Consider the following 17,330-nt stretch of genomic DNA (forward strand, 5'->3'; position numbering starts at 1 on the left):
CCTGTTTCCTAAGTCATTCTTTCTATATAACCCAATTACGTCAATAGACTTCCTTCCAGCTAATCACCGATTTGGAGTCAATCCAGCTTAATTCATCATCCATTCAGAAAACTCTCTTTTATCATACACACTTCGGATATACTCCATTTCATTGCATTCGACTTACTTTATATTTCTCAAGACCCATACAATTGTCACTTCCACAGAATCAAGTCGGCAGAATCATGCTCATATACTGTAAATAACCATTTTCACTTCTGTTATCTAATTTGACAGAACAGATCAGTTACTCCTCACAACTTTTCTATTAACAAACATTCGTCAATGTTCTGTTGAAATGCAAAAACCAGATTTACTGAAAGCAATATGTTTCAACATTGACAACTTTAAGATGTGTGGACCTCAATCCCCACAATTCCCCAACCAGTTTCCTAAGTCTACACATCTTAAAGTTGCCAACACTGAGTTAGGGTGATAACAGTTAGGGTGTAAACAGAATTGTTATGCTGTTTGTCTTGTTCCTATAGGAATTTATTAGGCAGAAAGGCTATTCTTCTAGCACCAATGTGGAGACTGTGCATGATGGAGCAGAATCTGCCATGTTCAAGCAGCTGTTTCAAAATTGGACAGTCCAGGAACAGACTGTAGGGCTAGGAACAGCCCACAACGTGGGAAGAATCGGTAAGAAAGATCTTGTTGCTGAATATGATGCTGTATGCCATCTGAAAAGAGAATTTCATAACATCCTGATCTGATTTTTTTCCTGTCATTGAAACCATCTTGTAACAAGGCTACAGAATCCCAGGGCTACAAAAATTCAGACGGCCATTAGATGGCACCAAAGAATTATAGAGCTCTCTGGGTCTTTTTGCTGCTATTTAGTGATCAACTCAAGTCATAGAGAGCCAATTTGGTATACTAGTTAGGTGCTGCTGGGCTAAATAGTCATGAAAGCCGGCTGGGCGGCTTTGCAGCCTAATTTACCTCACAGGGCTATTGTGGGGAAAATAGGAGGTCGGAACATTATATGTGCCATCTTGAGTTGTAGAAACTAAAGGTAAAATCTAAATGTAATTATTTCCATGCTGAAATCATCTCATCAACACGATTTGAGGATGGATGGATTTTTTTAGGATGAAAGCATGAATTTTACACACACACACACACACACACACACACACACACACACCACATGTCACTGCAGTAAGCTGGAAATCTGAACTGGGACCCTCAGCTGCTCAGTCATTATTCACCCTTGCACAAATCCTTGTTCCACTCCCCAGGACAGACAATGCCAATCTCTCCTTCTGTAATAATATTCTGTCATTATTTGCAACATTAATCCCTGGATTCCTAAACTTCTTATCCCGAATTTTAGCTCTTGGCTCCTCCCACCCAGCCACCCACTCTTTTTTAAAATTTAGGATAAAACACTAGAGTAGTGATGGCGACTCTTTAAGACATCGAGTGCCCAAACTGCGCATGTGGTATGCCCAAACTGAAAGGTGCGCGTGTGCAAACGCACAATGTGTGAACATACACTAACATGCGCATGCGTGGACATGTGTGAATGAGTGAATGTGCGGACATGCGTGCAGACATGCATGCAGACATGCATGCAGACATGTGCACATGCACAGCAGAGACCTGAAGACCAGCTGGCCGGCAGGAGGTGGGGCATCCCAACATCAGCAGCGCGGCAAGAGGTAAGTTCTTTTACTTTCGTGAGCTTCTGTTTTGTCGTTTTCAGAAGCTCAGGAAAGAAACGCCACAGAGATCTGACCTGGGGTGACGGTGCACGTGCCAGTAGAGAGGGCTCTGTGTGCCATCTCTGGCACGCGTGCCATAGGTTCGCCGTCATGGCACTAGAGAGTAACTTGCTCTGTAACCCACATGCCAGAGGTAGAAAAACTATGAGCTGCCAGCAGTTGCCGAATGGGTTGCTATAAATGGGTTAATGGCCAATTTCTCCCTACCATTTCTTAAGAGGGAGATACAGGTAGTCCTCGGCTTACGACCACAATTGAGCCCAACATTTATGTTGCTAAGTGAGGAGTTTGTTAAGTCCCCATTTTACGACCTTCCTTGCCACAGTTGTTAAGTGAATCACTGCAGTTGTTAAGTTAGTAACACGGTTGTTAGGTGAATCTGGCTTCGCCATTGACTTTGCTTCTCAGAAGATTGCAAAAAAGAGTCATCACATGACTCCGGGACAAAGCAACCGTCATAAATATGAACTGGTTGCCAAGCATCTGAATGTAAATCACATGACCATGGGGATGCTGTAATGGTTGTAAGTATGAAAAATGATCATATGTCAATTTTTTCCCTTTGAACTGTCATTAAACGAACTGTTGGAAGTCGAAGATTACATGTCCTGAATAGTTTAGCAATCTCTGGAAATCCATGCCTTCTTCTTGTCTAATTCAGGCCAATCTGATTTGTGATATGCCTCTACTTAATCATGATTTGCGGATGCTTTCGGTTTCTTTAATTTCGCCCATCTTCGCGTGAGAGCATGCTTTCCCCTTACAGAGCTCTGGTCTGAATTATCCCCTCCTTCTTTTCAAGCTAAGGTGAGCCAGGAGAGATTTGACGTTATTGCCTTGCATGCTTTGCCACAGCTGGCAGCCCAGGAGAGGATGGTAGATGATGGGGAAGGAAACGTTGAGGTAAGAGTTACAATTTCTGTTTTCTGCTGTGGAATTCTGGATTCTCTCTGTTGACTTTCTTGCGAGTATAACCCGACTTTTATCCCCCCCCTGTTTCTTAAATGGAATCTTCTTGATAACTGATCAAAGAGAGAAGCAACCTGGAATTAAGGAGAGATTTCCTAACAGTGAGGACAATAAACCAGTAGAACAGCTTGCCTTCAGAAGTTGTGGGCGCTTCATCACTGGATGTTTTTAAAAAGAGACTAGACCTGTGATGGCGAACCTATGGCACGTGTAGCCATATCAGAGGGCATGCGAGCTCAACTCCAGCACGCATGCATGCGCCAGCCAGCTGATTTTTGGGCCTGGGCCTACTGGAAGTAAGGAAACAGGCTGTTTCCTGCCTCTGGAGGGTCTCGGGGGGTGATAGGGAAAGCCCATTTTTCTCTCTCCTCAGGCTCCAGAGCCTTTCTAGGAGCTTGGGGAGGGTGAAAACGGCCTTCCCCACCCCCCCGGAAGCCCTCCGGAGGCAGGAAATGGGATGTTTTCCAACTTCCGGTTGGACGGGAAGTTGACAAATGGCCCATTTCCTGCCTCCAGAGGGCCTCCGGGGGGAGGAGGCCGTTTTCACCCTCCCCAAGCTCCTAGAAAGGCTCTGGAGCTTGGAGAGAGAGAAAAACAGGCCATCGCATGCCAGGAGCGGGGAGGGGGAGCGGGGGGTTGTCCGCGCATGCATGGGGGCAGGGCGCATACACGACTTCCTCCCCCCGGGCACACGATGGCAAAAAGGTTCACCATCACTGGACTAGACAATCACTTATCTGAAATGGTATAGTTTCTCCTGTTTGAGCAAGGGGCTGGACTGGAAGACCTCCAAGGTCCCTTCCAGCTCGTTCATTCTATTCTATCTCTGATAGGGAATAGCGAATTTTGCAGGCACAGAGATGCACAACATAGCATCATTATCATGCCAGGCATTATATATTCTGCGCTCTGTAACAGCACACCGTAACATCATGCTTGCCACACGACCCCGGAAACATCTTTGGACAGCGCTAGCTCCATGAAATGGAAATGAGCAATGCTGCCCCCTATAGTCAGCAATGACTAGCGGAGTAAAATCTGTAGGGACTCCTTTATGTTCCTATTTTATATAATGACTATAGAATGGGAGTGTTTGTCACTTAGCTTTTGACATTTGGAGGGATCCATATCTGTGCTGATACATCTGCTAGGTTACAAATGCTAGAAAGCTGGAAGCGTGAAACATATGCCTGGTGTGCTTCCAGATGAAACTATTAATATGCAAACACACTATCTTATTCACAGATGTTTACTGAAAGTCCAGATACAGCCATTGTCATCATCGATTTCTAACTTTCCCACATTTTTCTATCATTTCATATATGTTTATTTCTTTACAAGTAAGGATCTATAGGAAATATCTACAATATCTATGGTATGCAGGTCTTGAAATGTTAGTAGGTCAAAAGATGTAGATAAGGTTGTGCATCCATTTCAATTACCAATCACAAAGCAAATGCCTCATGTATTATTACTACTACTACTACTACTACTACTACTACTACTATTATTATTATTATTATTATTATTATTATTATTATTATTATTATTATTATTATTCATTGCACAGTCAGCCAGATGTTCAGACTGGGTTTGGCATTTTTGTCTACCTATCAAGTCCTTACCAAGGACCTGGGATAGACAAATTTGGATGTTTGACAGTGTCACAGATATTGTTGCAGGATGGAAGCAGTTCCAAGTAAATCTGCCTTCTGCAGTTGACTGATGGCGAACATGTCAATGCCTGTGGTGTTCAAGTAGTGCTCCAGTTATTTTGGGATTGCTTCCAAGGCTCTTCTTCTTCTTCTTCTTCTTCTTCTTCTTCTTCTTCTTCTTCTTCTTCTTCTTCTTCTTCTTCTTCTTCTTCTTCTTCTTCTTCTTCTTCTTCTTCTTCTTCTTCTTCTTCTTCTCCTTCTCCTCCTCCTCCTCCTCCTCCTCCTCCACCTCCTCCTCCTCCTCCTCCTCCTCCTCCTCCTCCTCCTCCTCCTCCTCCTCCTCCTCCTCCTTCTTATTATTATCCATCTCAAAAAGTTAAAAGTTAGAAAGGCTATACATTTTCTTCTCAACAACAGCTATATCTGTCCTTTATTTCATCATCTCTAGGTCTGGAGGATTGAGAACCTGGAGTTGGTAGAAGTGGACAAACAATGGCATGGATTTTTCTATGGTGGAGACTGCTATTTAATCCTATATACCTATGAGTTGAAAAATAAGCCACATTACATACTTTACATCTGGCAGGTAGGTGTAAAATCTCAAATGTAAAGCTTCTAAACAGGTGTCCCAAGAAAGGCAACTGTCAGCCCTGGAGCCATCTTTAATTGGAGTCTTCAGGGCTGCCACAGTGGTGGATGGGCAAGCTGTGGGAATGGGAGGGGGCCGTGGAGATAGCGTGGGGTATGTAGTCATAACAATGTTTTTCCCTTGGGAGTCAAGGACATTCAGCCTGCACCTGGGGAGGCATGACTGGAAGTCAACTACAGTTGGGACAGTGACCTGATTGGACCATGTGATGCACATGTGGATGGAGGGGAAGGAACTTCGACTTTACTTTGGGTGTGGAAAACCCGGGGCTTTCAGATTCGGGTTTTCCCAGATGTGCCAATATGACATCTCTAATAAATTCAAGCTTTGAGGAAAATGCCTGCCTTGGAGTTTTGATTCTGTTGGGGGTGTTACTTGGAACCCTGACAGCCATTGGACTTTGTTTTTTTCTTTGAAGACGTTTCACTTCTCATCCAAGAAGCTCTTGCTCTAAACTGAAGAAGCTTCTTGGATGAGAAGCGAAACGTCTTCAAGGAAAAAACAAAAAAGTCCAGTTGCCTTTTTTAAAAGCACTATTGGGACAACCATGACCTGGATGACTGAAAATCTTCATAGACATTCTTAACAGGTACAAGCAATTTCTTTGAATTCAAACCAGGACTGAATTGCCCATAGTTGATATACCGTATTTTTCGGAGTATAAGACAAACTGGACTATAAGACGCACCTACCTTTTTTGGTGAGGAAAACAAGAAAAAGAAATCTGCCTCTGCCTCTGCCGCTGCCTCCCAGCAATTTTGCCTCGTTGCAGCAAACAGCAAACAGCCTGCTTTACTTTCATTTTCGTTTTCACCATAGCTTGATTAGCACAAGAAAAAAAAAAATCTGCTCCAGCAATTTACCTCCTTGCAGCAAGCAGCAGAGGCCTTGAAAAACAGCTGAGAGCAAAACAGCTGAGAGTCGGGAGGCCTATCCAATCAACTTGTGCTAATTAGGCTGTGCTGAAGCTGAAACGAGCTGTTTCTTCTTGCTGCTTGTTGCAAGGAGGTAACTGCTGGGAGGCAGAAGCCAAAGGGTGGGGGTCAGTGGGTGGGCAGGACTACATTTGATGTATAAGAGGCGCCTAAATTTTCATCCCCTTTTAGGGGGGGGGAAAGGTGCATCTTATACTCCGAAAAATATGGTAATTGAATTACATTTCAAGATGTACTTATTGCTCATTCCAGTTATCCCAAATTGGGTAAAAGTGGGTTTTGTTTGGGTAACAACACATGAACCTATCACAACAGGGATATTTAGATTGACTTAAAGTGTTTTCCCTACATTGGGTAAAAAGGACATTCTGCTAAGGGGTTTGGGGTCATGAAGGGAAAAAAATTAGGAAGCGCTGGCTTATGTACTGGATCTGGCTACGCAATGAAAGAATTGTTCTCCAAGGCCTGAGAATATTTACGTTGTGCTAGAATCTGCTATAAAGTGATTTGTTTCCTTGAACCCTCTGTGCATCTTCCTAGGTCCACAATATATATATTAGCAATTTCAACAGAATGTCCTCCATATAGATGGCACTGGAGCCAGGTTGTCCAGATGTTTATTTATGTGTCATTGCCTTGTTTTAATCCTCCCCACTCCCATGTTTTTAGCAGTGGAGGAGAAAATATAAGGATAAATGTCAGTATTTCAGTGCGACAATTGATGCGAGGACAGAAAATTGGATCACCCCTTTTCAAGTTTGCTGTTTTCATCATAGTTGTCTCGGCTATGATGAAATCATGGAAACTGAGAATCCCCACAGATATATCATCATAGTGTTTTACAACTGAAATTTCAAAGCTAGCTGGAGAGAAAGATGTATTACTTCCTTGTGAAGTAGATTTATATCATCTCTTGCAATTAATCCAAAGTGTTTGTACCTACTCTTATAAAATCTGAATTCAAATCTCTCCATAACAAGCTTAGGTAGGCAGGTAGAGATTTCACCGACATAAGATAAAATGTTTTGTGAAGTAGATTAGACAGAGAGACCCTGATGTTACAATCAGCCAGTGATGATAGGGCTAAATGGAGATTTGAACCCAGATCTCGCCAGTCTAATTCCAAAACCGCTAATGAGACACACAAGTGGTGATTTTTAACCAATGCATACTATAAGTGTAAGATGACAATAGGAGCCACAATTCCTTCCCAATTAAACCATGTAGCATTTTCTCTATGTTATCCAGGGACGCCATACAACAGTGGATGAGCTTGCAGCCTCGGCTTATCTTGCAGTGCAAATGGATCAACAATTCAATGGGGAACCTGTGCAGGTCCGAGTGACTATGGGCAAGGAGCCACGTCACTTCCTGTCCATCTTCAAAGGCAAACTTGTTATCTTTGAGGTAGGAAACAGGTTTATGCAGCATTTACTCTTCCACAAAAATACTGCATCCAGTTTTGGTCACCACACTATAAAAAAGATGTTGAGACTCTAGAAAAAGTGCAGAGAAGAGCAACCAAGATGATTAGGGGACTGGAAGCTAAAACATACGATGCACTGTTGCAAGTACTCGGTATGGCTAGTCTAGTGAAGAGAAGGGGAGACATGATAGCAGTATTCCAGTATTTGAGGGGCTGCCACAGAGAGGAAGGGAGTCAAGCTATTTTCCAAGGCAGCCGAAGGCCAAACAAGGAATAATGGATGGAAGCTGATCAAGGAGAGATTCAACCTAGAAGTAAGGAGAAATTTTCTGATAGTGAGAACCATCAACCAATGGAACAGCTTCAGAGGTAGTGCTTCATCACTGGAAGCTTTCAAGAAGAGATTGGACTACCATTTTTTTTTTAATTTGATTTATATGCCGCCCTTCTCCGGAGACTCAGGGCGGCTTACAATGCGTTAAGCAATAGCCTTCATACTTTTGTATATTTATACAAAATCAGCTTACTGCCCCCACAAACTGAGTCCTCAATTTACCTACCTTAGAAAGGATGGAAGGCTGAGTCAACCTTGAGCCTGGTGAGATTCGAACTTACAGTAATTGCAGACAGCTGGTGTTAATCACAATGCTATCAGTCTGCTGAGCCACCAGGCCCTCAGTCTGCTGAGCCACCAGGCCATTTGTATGTAGGGTCTCCTGCTTGGGAGGGGGGTTGGACTAGATGACCTACAAAGTCCCTTCCAACTCTGTAATCTGTAAATCTGTACATTTGATATACAGCAATGACAATACCAATAGAAAATAAATATTACATTTACCGCAAAGATCTGACATTCAGAGAAAATTGGTGCAAGATGCTTATTCATTGGCTTTTTCTTGCCACCGAACTAATTGCCAAAATAGATAACTCATGCTCAAAAACTGCTGGAAATACAATAATCAGGCTGGATCACTTTTTGTACACAGTGACACTTTTTGTACAAAGTTCAAAGACTCTGGAAGATTGAAATAAATTTTAAATACGGACTTCTCCCTCTTACCACTAATTTTTTTGCTACGCAATTTCTGAAAAAAGTATACAGAATTGGCTCTGTAGATGATAAAAGATACTAGGTTACTTTAGACGTCTTACTGAAAATTATAATTCCTTTCATAGAAGAAAGGCAGACTAAGATTTGTCAGCATGCTTCAATGTCAAGAATTAACTTTGTATTTAAATAACTAATCTGTTAATGATTTTTTTTTAAGCTAAGAGACCATTTATGGAGTATAATTCTGCACAAAAACTTGTGCCACATCTGCAATTGATTTTTCCTAACATAATACTTTAAACTAATAGATTTTGTCTGATTCAGGATAATAAGGATGGGCTTCCTTAGCTTGGCTAGAAACTCCCGCAAAATACTTATTCAGATGGGTGATGTTTAATTACATTGCATGCCAACACTCATTTAATTTGATTTTGACAATGGCTTTTAAGCAGTGGGTAGCAATAGCAATAGCAATTAGACTTATATACCACTTCATAGTGCTTTACAGCCCTCTCTAAGCGGTTTACAGAGTCAGCCTGTTGCCCCCAACTATCTGGGTCCTCATTTTACCCAGATGGAAGGCTGATTCAACTTTGAGCTGGTGAGATTCGATCTGCTGAACTGTAGCTAGCAGTCAGCTGAAGTAGCCTGTAGTACTGCACTCTAACCACTGCACCAACTCAATGATAAGATTGGAGTTGATATTTTATCCTTGGTGAGCTGTTACATTTTGGGGTTAGTTTTTTTGGCTTAGTTTTATCCTATAAAAAACTGAATCTGAGATAAGATTTGCATCTAAGGTTAGGGTTAGCAATTCCTGAAATCTAATTTAGAATAAGCATGACATTGAAATTCAGGTTGAGATTGTATGTATAGTGAGCATATTACATTTTCTTTTTGATTAACTTACCTTGTAGAAAAAACTACGGGACAAATATATTCTGAGGGGAAAAAAACCTGTATTTAGGCTTAGGATAAGGATCACCTGACGCCTAGGGACTGTCAAAAGACTGTGATGGTTAGATTTGGGGTGCTTTTTTATATTCAACACAAGAATCTCACATTTCCCTTTTTGCTCACCTTTTCTTAAAGGGAAAAGCTATGAGAAAAAGACATTCTAATAGAAAATCTCCACATAATTAGGGTTAACATGTCCTAAGGTCTAGACACAAAACAAGTGTGAATGTTACATTTGCAGTACAAATTAAGTGGAACTCTTACATTTGCATTTTGCATCTTCAATTTTGCTCTTGGTAAAAAGATCATGTGAAGTTTTAGTTAGTACCACTTTACAAAGCCTTAGTAAGGCCACGCTTGGAATATTGCATCCAGTTTTGGTCACTACAATATAAAAAAAGGTGTTGGGATTCTTGAAAGAGTGAAAAGAAGAGCAACAAAAATGATAAGGGGGCAATAATAAAACATGATTGCAGGAACTGGGTATGTCTTGTCTTTGAAAAGGACTAGGGGAGACATGATAGCAGTGTTCCAATATTTAAGGGGCTCCTACAAAGAATATACAAAGAATAGGTCAACCTATTTTCCAAAGCACCAGAAGTCAAGACAAAAAGCAATGGATGGAAATTAATCAAGGAGAGAAGCAACCTAGAACTAAGGAGAAATTTCCTAGCAGTAAGAACAACCAACCAGTGGAATGGCTTGCCTTCAGAAATTGTGGGTGCTCCATCACTGGAGGCTTTCAAGAAGAGATTGGACAACCATTTGTCTGAAATGGTGTAGGGTCTCCAGCTTGAGCAGGGGGCTGGACTAGATGATCTCCAAGCTGTCTTCCAACTCTGTTATTCTATATCTACAAATGGACAGTGAGAGGAGAATCAGCCCTTAGGTTAGGATTAGACTTTCTTGGAGTCCAGAATCAAAATAAATGTCACAGTCAAACTCAGAGTGCCATAATATTGATAATTGGGGGCGTTACCTTTCTATTTTGATTCAGTTGGAAAACCTGTGGAAACTGCCACACTGAGGGAACTGTGAATTTAGGATTAGAAGCCTTTGAAGTCCTGACTAAAAATAACTTTTTGACAACTAGGGTGGGGTGCCTTTTTAAATATCCTCATCCATTTCCATTTTATCTCATTTTTACTGCAGGGAAAAGACATTCTGAGGTGGAAAATTGGTACTTAGCGTTAGGTTTCCTTAAAGTCTGAACTCAAAACAATGGTGACTGCTAGGTTCAGAGTAAGTTTTAATGGACAGTGGGATTCTTTCATTCGATTCAGTTTTCTTCCTGGGGGAAAAAACAACAACAAAACAAGCAAATAAACAAAAACAAATCCAACCCCTAGTCAAATAAAATCTGCAATTTTAGGCTTCTCTGAAAATGATCATGAGAGAAATACCAGATGACATTTTATGATAATGAGTTTGTTACGTTTGCTTTTTTGACTCTGTTTTGCTCCTGGACAGAAACAGTGGGGGAAAAAACCATGCAGTATAAAAGAAATGATATAGTAGTATTGGGAGATATATCCATCTGATTCAGTTCCAAGCTGGGAGAAAGACACTGGAAACATGAAGGCTGATTGGAAAGAGGGTTTAATGGTGAAGCAGAAGCATATGGGTGGTTTTGGGCAGCTGACCCCATGGAGTGGAGAGTGAGGGATATTTATACCTTCTCTTGGGGTTTGAACTTGAACTTCCTGTTCCTGTGCAAGAACATGTATCTTATTGGCTGTTGTAGGGTCATAGCTAATCCGGTAGGCTGTTTGAGAAGTTTGATTGAAGCTTGGGCTGATGTAATGTCCTTAGGAGATTTTGCAATGCAGTGAGCCCTGCTGCTAAATAATCCTATTATGTCCTGAAGGGTCAGGTCTTAATCCCATCACCCTGGAGCTCAAGGTCTTTTGTCTTGTAGATAGGATGGCCCAGTCTTTCTTAATGGGCACCAGATATCTACTGAGGGCAGGGAGCAGGTTTCTGTCTTTAGAAACATGTTTTTCCTTTAGGGAAATATAATCTTTTGCCTTTTTAAATATTTCTTAAAATATTTCATTCTTCTAGGAGGGGTGACTTCCCTCAGCAGCCTCAGGTTAGGTGCCCCTGACATTCAGGCTCCAAATGAGATTGAGAGATAGCAACAATTGTTTCTTGCAAAACAATTATTGGGGAAAAAATGTCTGGATAAAAACCTCTGCTAAGGCCTCACCTTGTATTCCTATGTTGGCTAATGGATTCCAAATGGGTCTTTTAGTTCTGTCATGTCTGTGGAAGAGGCAGATCTTCCAGAGAGGACGCACAGATACATCTGGGTTGACACCAGTGGTGGGATTCAAATTTTTTTACTACCGATTCTGTGGGCGGGGCTTGGTGGGTGTGGCTTGGTGGGCGTGGTAGGGGAAGGATACTGTAAAATCTCCATTCCCTCCCCACTCCAGGGGAAGGTTACTACAAAATCCCCATTTTCTCCCAATCAGCTGGAACTTGGGAGGCAGAGAATAGGGGTGGGGCTGGTCAGAGGTGGTATTTACTGGTTGTCTGAACTACTCAAAATTTCCGCTACCAGTTCTCCAGAACTGGTCAGAACCTGCTGAATACCACCTCTGGTTGACACAAACAAAAATAAGTTATGTTCAAGAGATTACATATGGCAGGACAAGAAGCAATGGATGGAAATTAATCAAGGAGAGAACAAGCCTAGGACTAAGAAGAAATTTCCTGACAGTGAGAACAATTAATCAGAGGAATGGCTTGCCTTCAGAGGTTGTCTGAACACCTGAGGTTTTTAAGATGAGATGGAACAGCCATTTGAAATAGTACGGGGTTGGACTATAAGACCTCCAAGGATCCTTCCAACTCTGTTATTCTGTTATTAAGTAACATTGAATGCCTGGGACAAATACAGGAAAGGAATAAACTCAGAGATTCTCCTTCTTGCCTATGAATGTCTATGTTGAGGAAGATACTAAAGAAATAGAAAGACAATGATTTGTTCAGATTAAAAGATTTTATTATGAACAGGACAGCATTAAAGATTTTTTAGTCTTTTGCTACCCGGTGCATTCCCACACTTCACTGGTTTCAATACCTTCAGATAAACAGCTCAGCAACAAAAGAATTAGGGAAACAAAAAGGGAATTCTGAGAATCCGAAAAATCTTCTAATTCATAGTACTCAACATTCGTTAGGCACAGTGAAAAATAGTAAAATATGTCTCAGAATCTGAACAAGTCAAAGATGATATGATTAAATGGATGCAAAAGTTGAATATGCTAATAGAGATGGAGCAGTGGGAACAGAAAAAGTATTAAATTTACTTTAAATATTCCAGTTACAGTTTATTAAATTTAGCAGCTGTTTCCCTGAAATGTTAGGATTGCAATAAACAGATTGGATCCGTCTTCCATATGTGGTGACAATATTGCATAATTCCAATGACATTGGAAAATCATCACAGAACAATTTTGAAAGTTATAATATCATTCTATCCTGAAATATTTTTTTATTAAATTTTGATTGACTATGTGTCATCAAGCCAATGTTGATCCTTAGTTACTACACAGATTTTCCCTAGAATAACCTAACCTGGTCCTTCAAGTCTTCCAGTGATTTGCATGATAAATGAAAATTATTCAGTCAGTTTTAACCTTAACAAAATTGCAGAGAATCTTAATAATAAAAGTCTAAATTACATGGTATCTTTCAGATGTTTCAGCCTACAACTCCCAGAATCCTTTGCCATCAGCTGTGCTGATGAGAGTTGATCAAAAAACACCTGGAGAGTGCTTTTTGCATCACAAAGTTGGTTTGCAGCAAAGTTGGTTTGTTCTGCCTTTTTGTCACATTCTCTGCAGGGCGGGACATCCAGGAAAGAGAGAAATGAATTGGAACCCCCAGTGAGGCTCTTCCAGATCCGTGGAATAGAGATTTTCAACAGAAAAGCTGTGGAGGTGCCGGCTTCTGCTGCCTCTCTCAATTCCAATGATGTCTTCTTGCTTAAGACACAGGGAGACCATTATCTATGGTATGGCAAGGTGAGACCAAGAGCTTTAGGAGTTGGAGAAAATGTCTACATTAGCCTTCCATTAACTTCCAAGTCATTACGACAATGGCCTTTTATTTTATCATTTTACATCAAAAGGAACGGTGTGCATTCATACATGCACAATTAAAATAAAATGATTATTTGGCATGCAGAATCTAGGCTTTAGGGAAGAGGGACAATTCATATATTTTTTATTTAAGAAAGTTTGAGAAGAGATGAAATTGGATAGTATTTCTGCCCAACTTCTCTTGTGGTTCCCCCCCCCCACTTCTGTGATTTTCATGGCAGGGTTCTAGTGGAGATGAACGAGAAATGGCTAAGGAGCTGGCTGCTATTATCTGTGACGGACTTCAAGAGACTGTGGCTGAGGGACAAGAACCGGCTGAATTTTGGGAGCTGCTTGGAGGCAAAGCCCCTTATTCAAGTGATAAAAAGTAATGACTTCTAATTTTTTTGTCTTTTAATGACCCCGTAATCCCTTGCATAGGGGTGGAGTCAGGGCAACTGTATGGAGTTGAGTGTTTACTGGCCGGATGCCCTTCCTGTCACCAAGGCAGAGTTCGCAGCAGATATTTTCACATTGTGCCCAGAGAGAGAAATATTTGCCTCTACCTAGGATCGAATTCACAGCCTCCTGATTGTGAGGCGAGAGCTCCACCTCTAGGCCACTGCAACCCTCTAATGACTTTTATCTCAATCATTAATATTTTGGCCTTCAGAATGTTCACTAAGCCTAGTGTGAAATCTTCCAAAGAGGCCATTTTTAATTTTATAGGGTCTTTAACTGGGCCTTTAACTTACAAGCTGAAATTATTTTTATGGCTATAAGTTATTACTGTATAATTTTTTGAGTTAAATTTTTATGTTTGATGCTTGAATTTGTGCATTTGTACACTAACTCAAATATTTAAGTGTATTTTACTGGAAACCTTGTCACATTGATTATAAGGATTTGGTAGCGCTTTTGAAGGATAAACGGTAAAAGGAAAGCAAGAACTCGAGATGTTCTTGAGGAGGCTTCCAGGGTTCGTCATTTTTTGGTAGAGTTGGCTGGATCTGCAGGGACAGTTTAGCAACCTCAGTGGTTGCCCATCTTGAAGGATCTAGGTCACCTAATCCATCTTTGTCTTGCAGACTGCAGCAAGAGATCCCTGATCATCCTCCAAGGCTTTTTGAATGCTCCAACAAAACTGGACGTTTTGTGGTCATTGAGATCACTGACTTTACTCAAGACGATCTGAGTGAAAGTGATGTTATGCTGCTGGATACTTGGGACCAGGTGATAATTGGGAGCAGGAAAACCTCCTCCTTTTCAACCTCTATTTTTTTAGATGTGCATACAACCTCGGCTGAAGAGGTTGTAAAAAAAAAAATGCTTTTAAAGCCTCTGACGATCCCAGCTGACTTGCCTGATCTGCAGAAGCTTTTTTTCCCTTTAAAAACATTTTTTCTATAACCTCTTCGGCTAAAGAAGTTATAGAAAAAATGCTTTTAAAAGCCTCTGATGATCCCAGCTGAGCCGTGCGATCATCAGAGGCTTTTTTTTTTACTTTTAAAAGCATTTTTTTTCGGGCAAAGTGGTTATAGAACAGTGGTTCTCAACCTGTGGGTCAGGACCCCTTTGGGAGTCGAACAACCCTTTCACAGGGGTCGCCTAAGACCATCGGAAAACACATATTTTCAATGGTTTTAGGAATAATTTTATGGTTGGAGGTCACCAGAAGATGAGGAACTGTATTAAAGGATCGCGGCATTAGGAAGGTTGAGACCCACTGTTATAGAAAAAATGCTTTTAAAAATTAAAAAAAGCCTCTGATGATTGCGCGGCTCAGCTGGGCAATGGGGGGGGGGCAGAGATTTTTGCTACCGGTTCTCCGAACCACCCGCCTCCATCGCTACCAGATCGGGTGATCCGGTCCGAACCGGAAGCGTTTCACCCCTGCATTGAAGCTAAATGCAAGGAGCTTTGTAATGTACCTCTGTTTAACTAAAACATCATGTCACAAGATATATTGATGGCTACAAGCTTGGATGGACTTGAGGGGAGTCACAAAATCATGGAGGATAAAGCCTTTAATGAATATTAATGTTAATGACGGAGTACAACCTTGAATAGCAGACAGCTTCAGTTCTCAAATGCCAGCTATTTAGAAAGGGATGGAAAGAGAGGTGGGTTAACCTGACCCAGAATCAGCCTCATGCTCAAAATGTTACGCTTCTAAGATAACAAAAACAGTTTTTCTGACATAGGCTTCCTGAAGGACAAACACGATATACAATGAAAATAGCCACAGCACATTGCATTTCTAGGTAACTGGGTTAATATATCCATGACTGTCTAGGGCAGTGTGTAAATCTGTCACTGTTTTTCTGTGCTTCTAAAGTTTTACATAAGCAGCTGGTAGATTCTATACAGGTAGTCCTTGACTTACAACTGTTCGTTTAGTGACCATTCAAAGTTATAACGGCAGTGATTAAAGTGACTTATGACCAGTTTTCACACTTAGAATCCCCACAATCCCGTGATCAAAATGCAGACGCTTGGCAGCCGACTCGTACTTGTGACGACGGCCATGTCCCAGGGTCACATGATCCCCTTTTGTGACCTTCTGACAAGCAAAGTCAATGGGGAAGCCAGGTTCACTTAATAACCGTGCAACTAATTTTTTTTTTTTTTTCATTAATTTATATGCCGCCCTTCTCCGGAGACTCAGGGTGGCTTACAATGTGCTAAGTAATAGCCTTCATTCTTTTGTATATTTATACAAAGTCAGCTTATTGCCCCCACAATCCGGGTCCTCATTTTACCTACCTTAGAAAGGATGGAAGGCTGAGTCAACCTTGAGCCTTGGCGAGATTCGAACCTGCAGTAATTGCAGGCAGCTGTTCTTTAATAACAGGGTGCTTTAGACCACTGTACTACCAAGGCAATTTAACAACCAAGGGGAATCACTTAACAACCGTGGCAAGAAAGGTGAGGTAAAAATGGGGTAAAACTCACTTAACCACTATCTCACCTAGAAACAGAAATTTTGGACCGAATTGTGGTCGTAAGTCGAGGCCTACCTGTAGTCTGACATAGCATGAACATTTCTACTGTATACAGTCAATGCAAACCATGTTTTGAACTGTGTGGTAGGGCAAAGACAGCCCCTGCTTGCGATTCTTTAAAGCCTCCATATCTTTCCTTATAGCTGCCCTCAGCATCTGCCACATGATTTTATTTTTATATGACACCCATCTCACTCAGGGGTGGGTTCTAAAATTTTTTACTACTGGTTCTGTGGGCATGGCTTATTTTGTGGGTGTGGTTTGATGGTCATGTGACAATTCTTTATGATTTAGCAGAGATATTAGTCTACCAGGCTTTTAACTGCTTGCAGAGCTGTACTGGTCTACCCATTTGTTTTTGGAGCGTTCCAGTCTACCCATTTGTTTTTGGAGCACACTGGTCTACCACCACACTGCCTTTTACCACTGATCAGTTGTAGGGCGGCCCTTTGAAGCGCCGCGGCAAGAGTTGAAACCGTTTTTTTCCTTCTAGCCAATCAGCTGGGACTCGGGAGGCAGCAAATAGATTGGGGGCGGGGCCAGGCAGAGGTGGTATTTACCGGTTCTCCAAACTACTCAAAATTTCCACTACCGGTTCGCAAGAACCGGGGAGTACTGGCAGCAACCCACCACTGATCTCACTTCAGGGAATAAATGAATGATTCAGGGAAGGAAAAATGATGTTTCAAAGAATTGTGCTAGGCTTGTATCTCCACATCTCCACACAACTGCTTCTTTGGAAATGAACTTGAATTATGATATGGCCCTGCTCCCTAAGCTTAAGAGAAGGCCAACATATCCTTTCACAAAAGTTCACAACTGA

General features: G+C 41.4%; 1 protein-coding gene across 1 annotated transcript in view; it reads left to right on the forward strand.

The window, feature by feature from the left end:
* AVIL (advillin) overlaps positions 1-17,330 on the forward strand; it is a 40,894-nt gene that overhangs the window by 17,822 nt on the left and 5,742 nt on the right. Inside the window, exons 9-15 of the mRNA XM_070934920.1 lie at positions 528-681; positions 2,572-2,672; positions 4,842-4,979; positions 7,226-7,384; positions 13,266-13,445; positions 13,745-13,890; positions 14,591-14,735. Of these exons, the coding sequence (XP_070791021.1) occupies positions 528-681; positions 2,572-2,672; positions 4,842-4,979; positions 7,226-7,384; positions 13,266-13,445; positions 13,745-13,890; positions 14,591-14,735 (1,023 nt within the window). The remainder of the gene's footprint in view (positions 1-527; positions 682-2,571; positions 2,673-4,841; positions 4,980-7,225; positions 7,385-13,265; positions 13,446-13,744; positions 13,891-14,590; positions 14,736-17,330) is intronic.

This window comes from Pituophis catenifer, unplaced genomic scaffold (assembly GCF_029215685.1).
Source record: "Pituophis catenifer annectens isolate HBS135680 unplaced genomic scaffold, rPitCat1.0.hap2 SCAF_2, whole genome shotgun sequence".
Lineage (NCBI taxonomy): Eukaryota > Metazoa > Chordata > Lepidosauria > Squamata > Colubridae > Pituophis > Pituophis catenifer.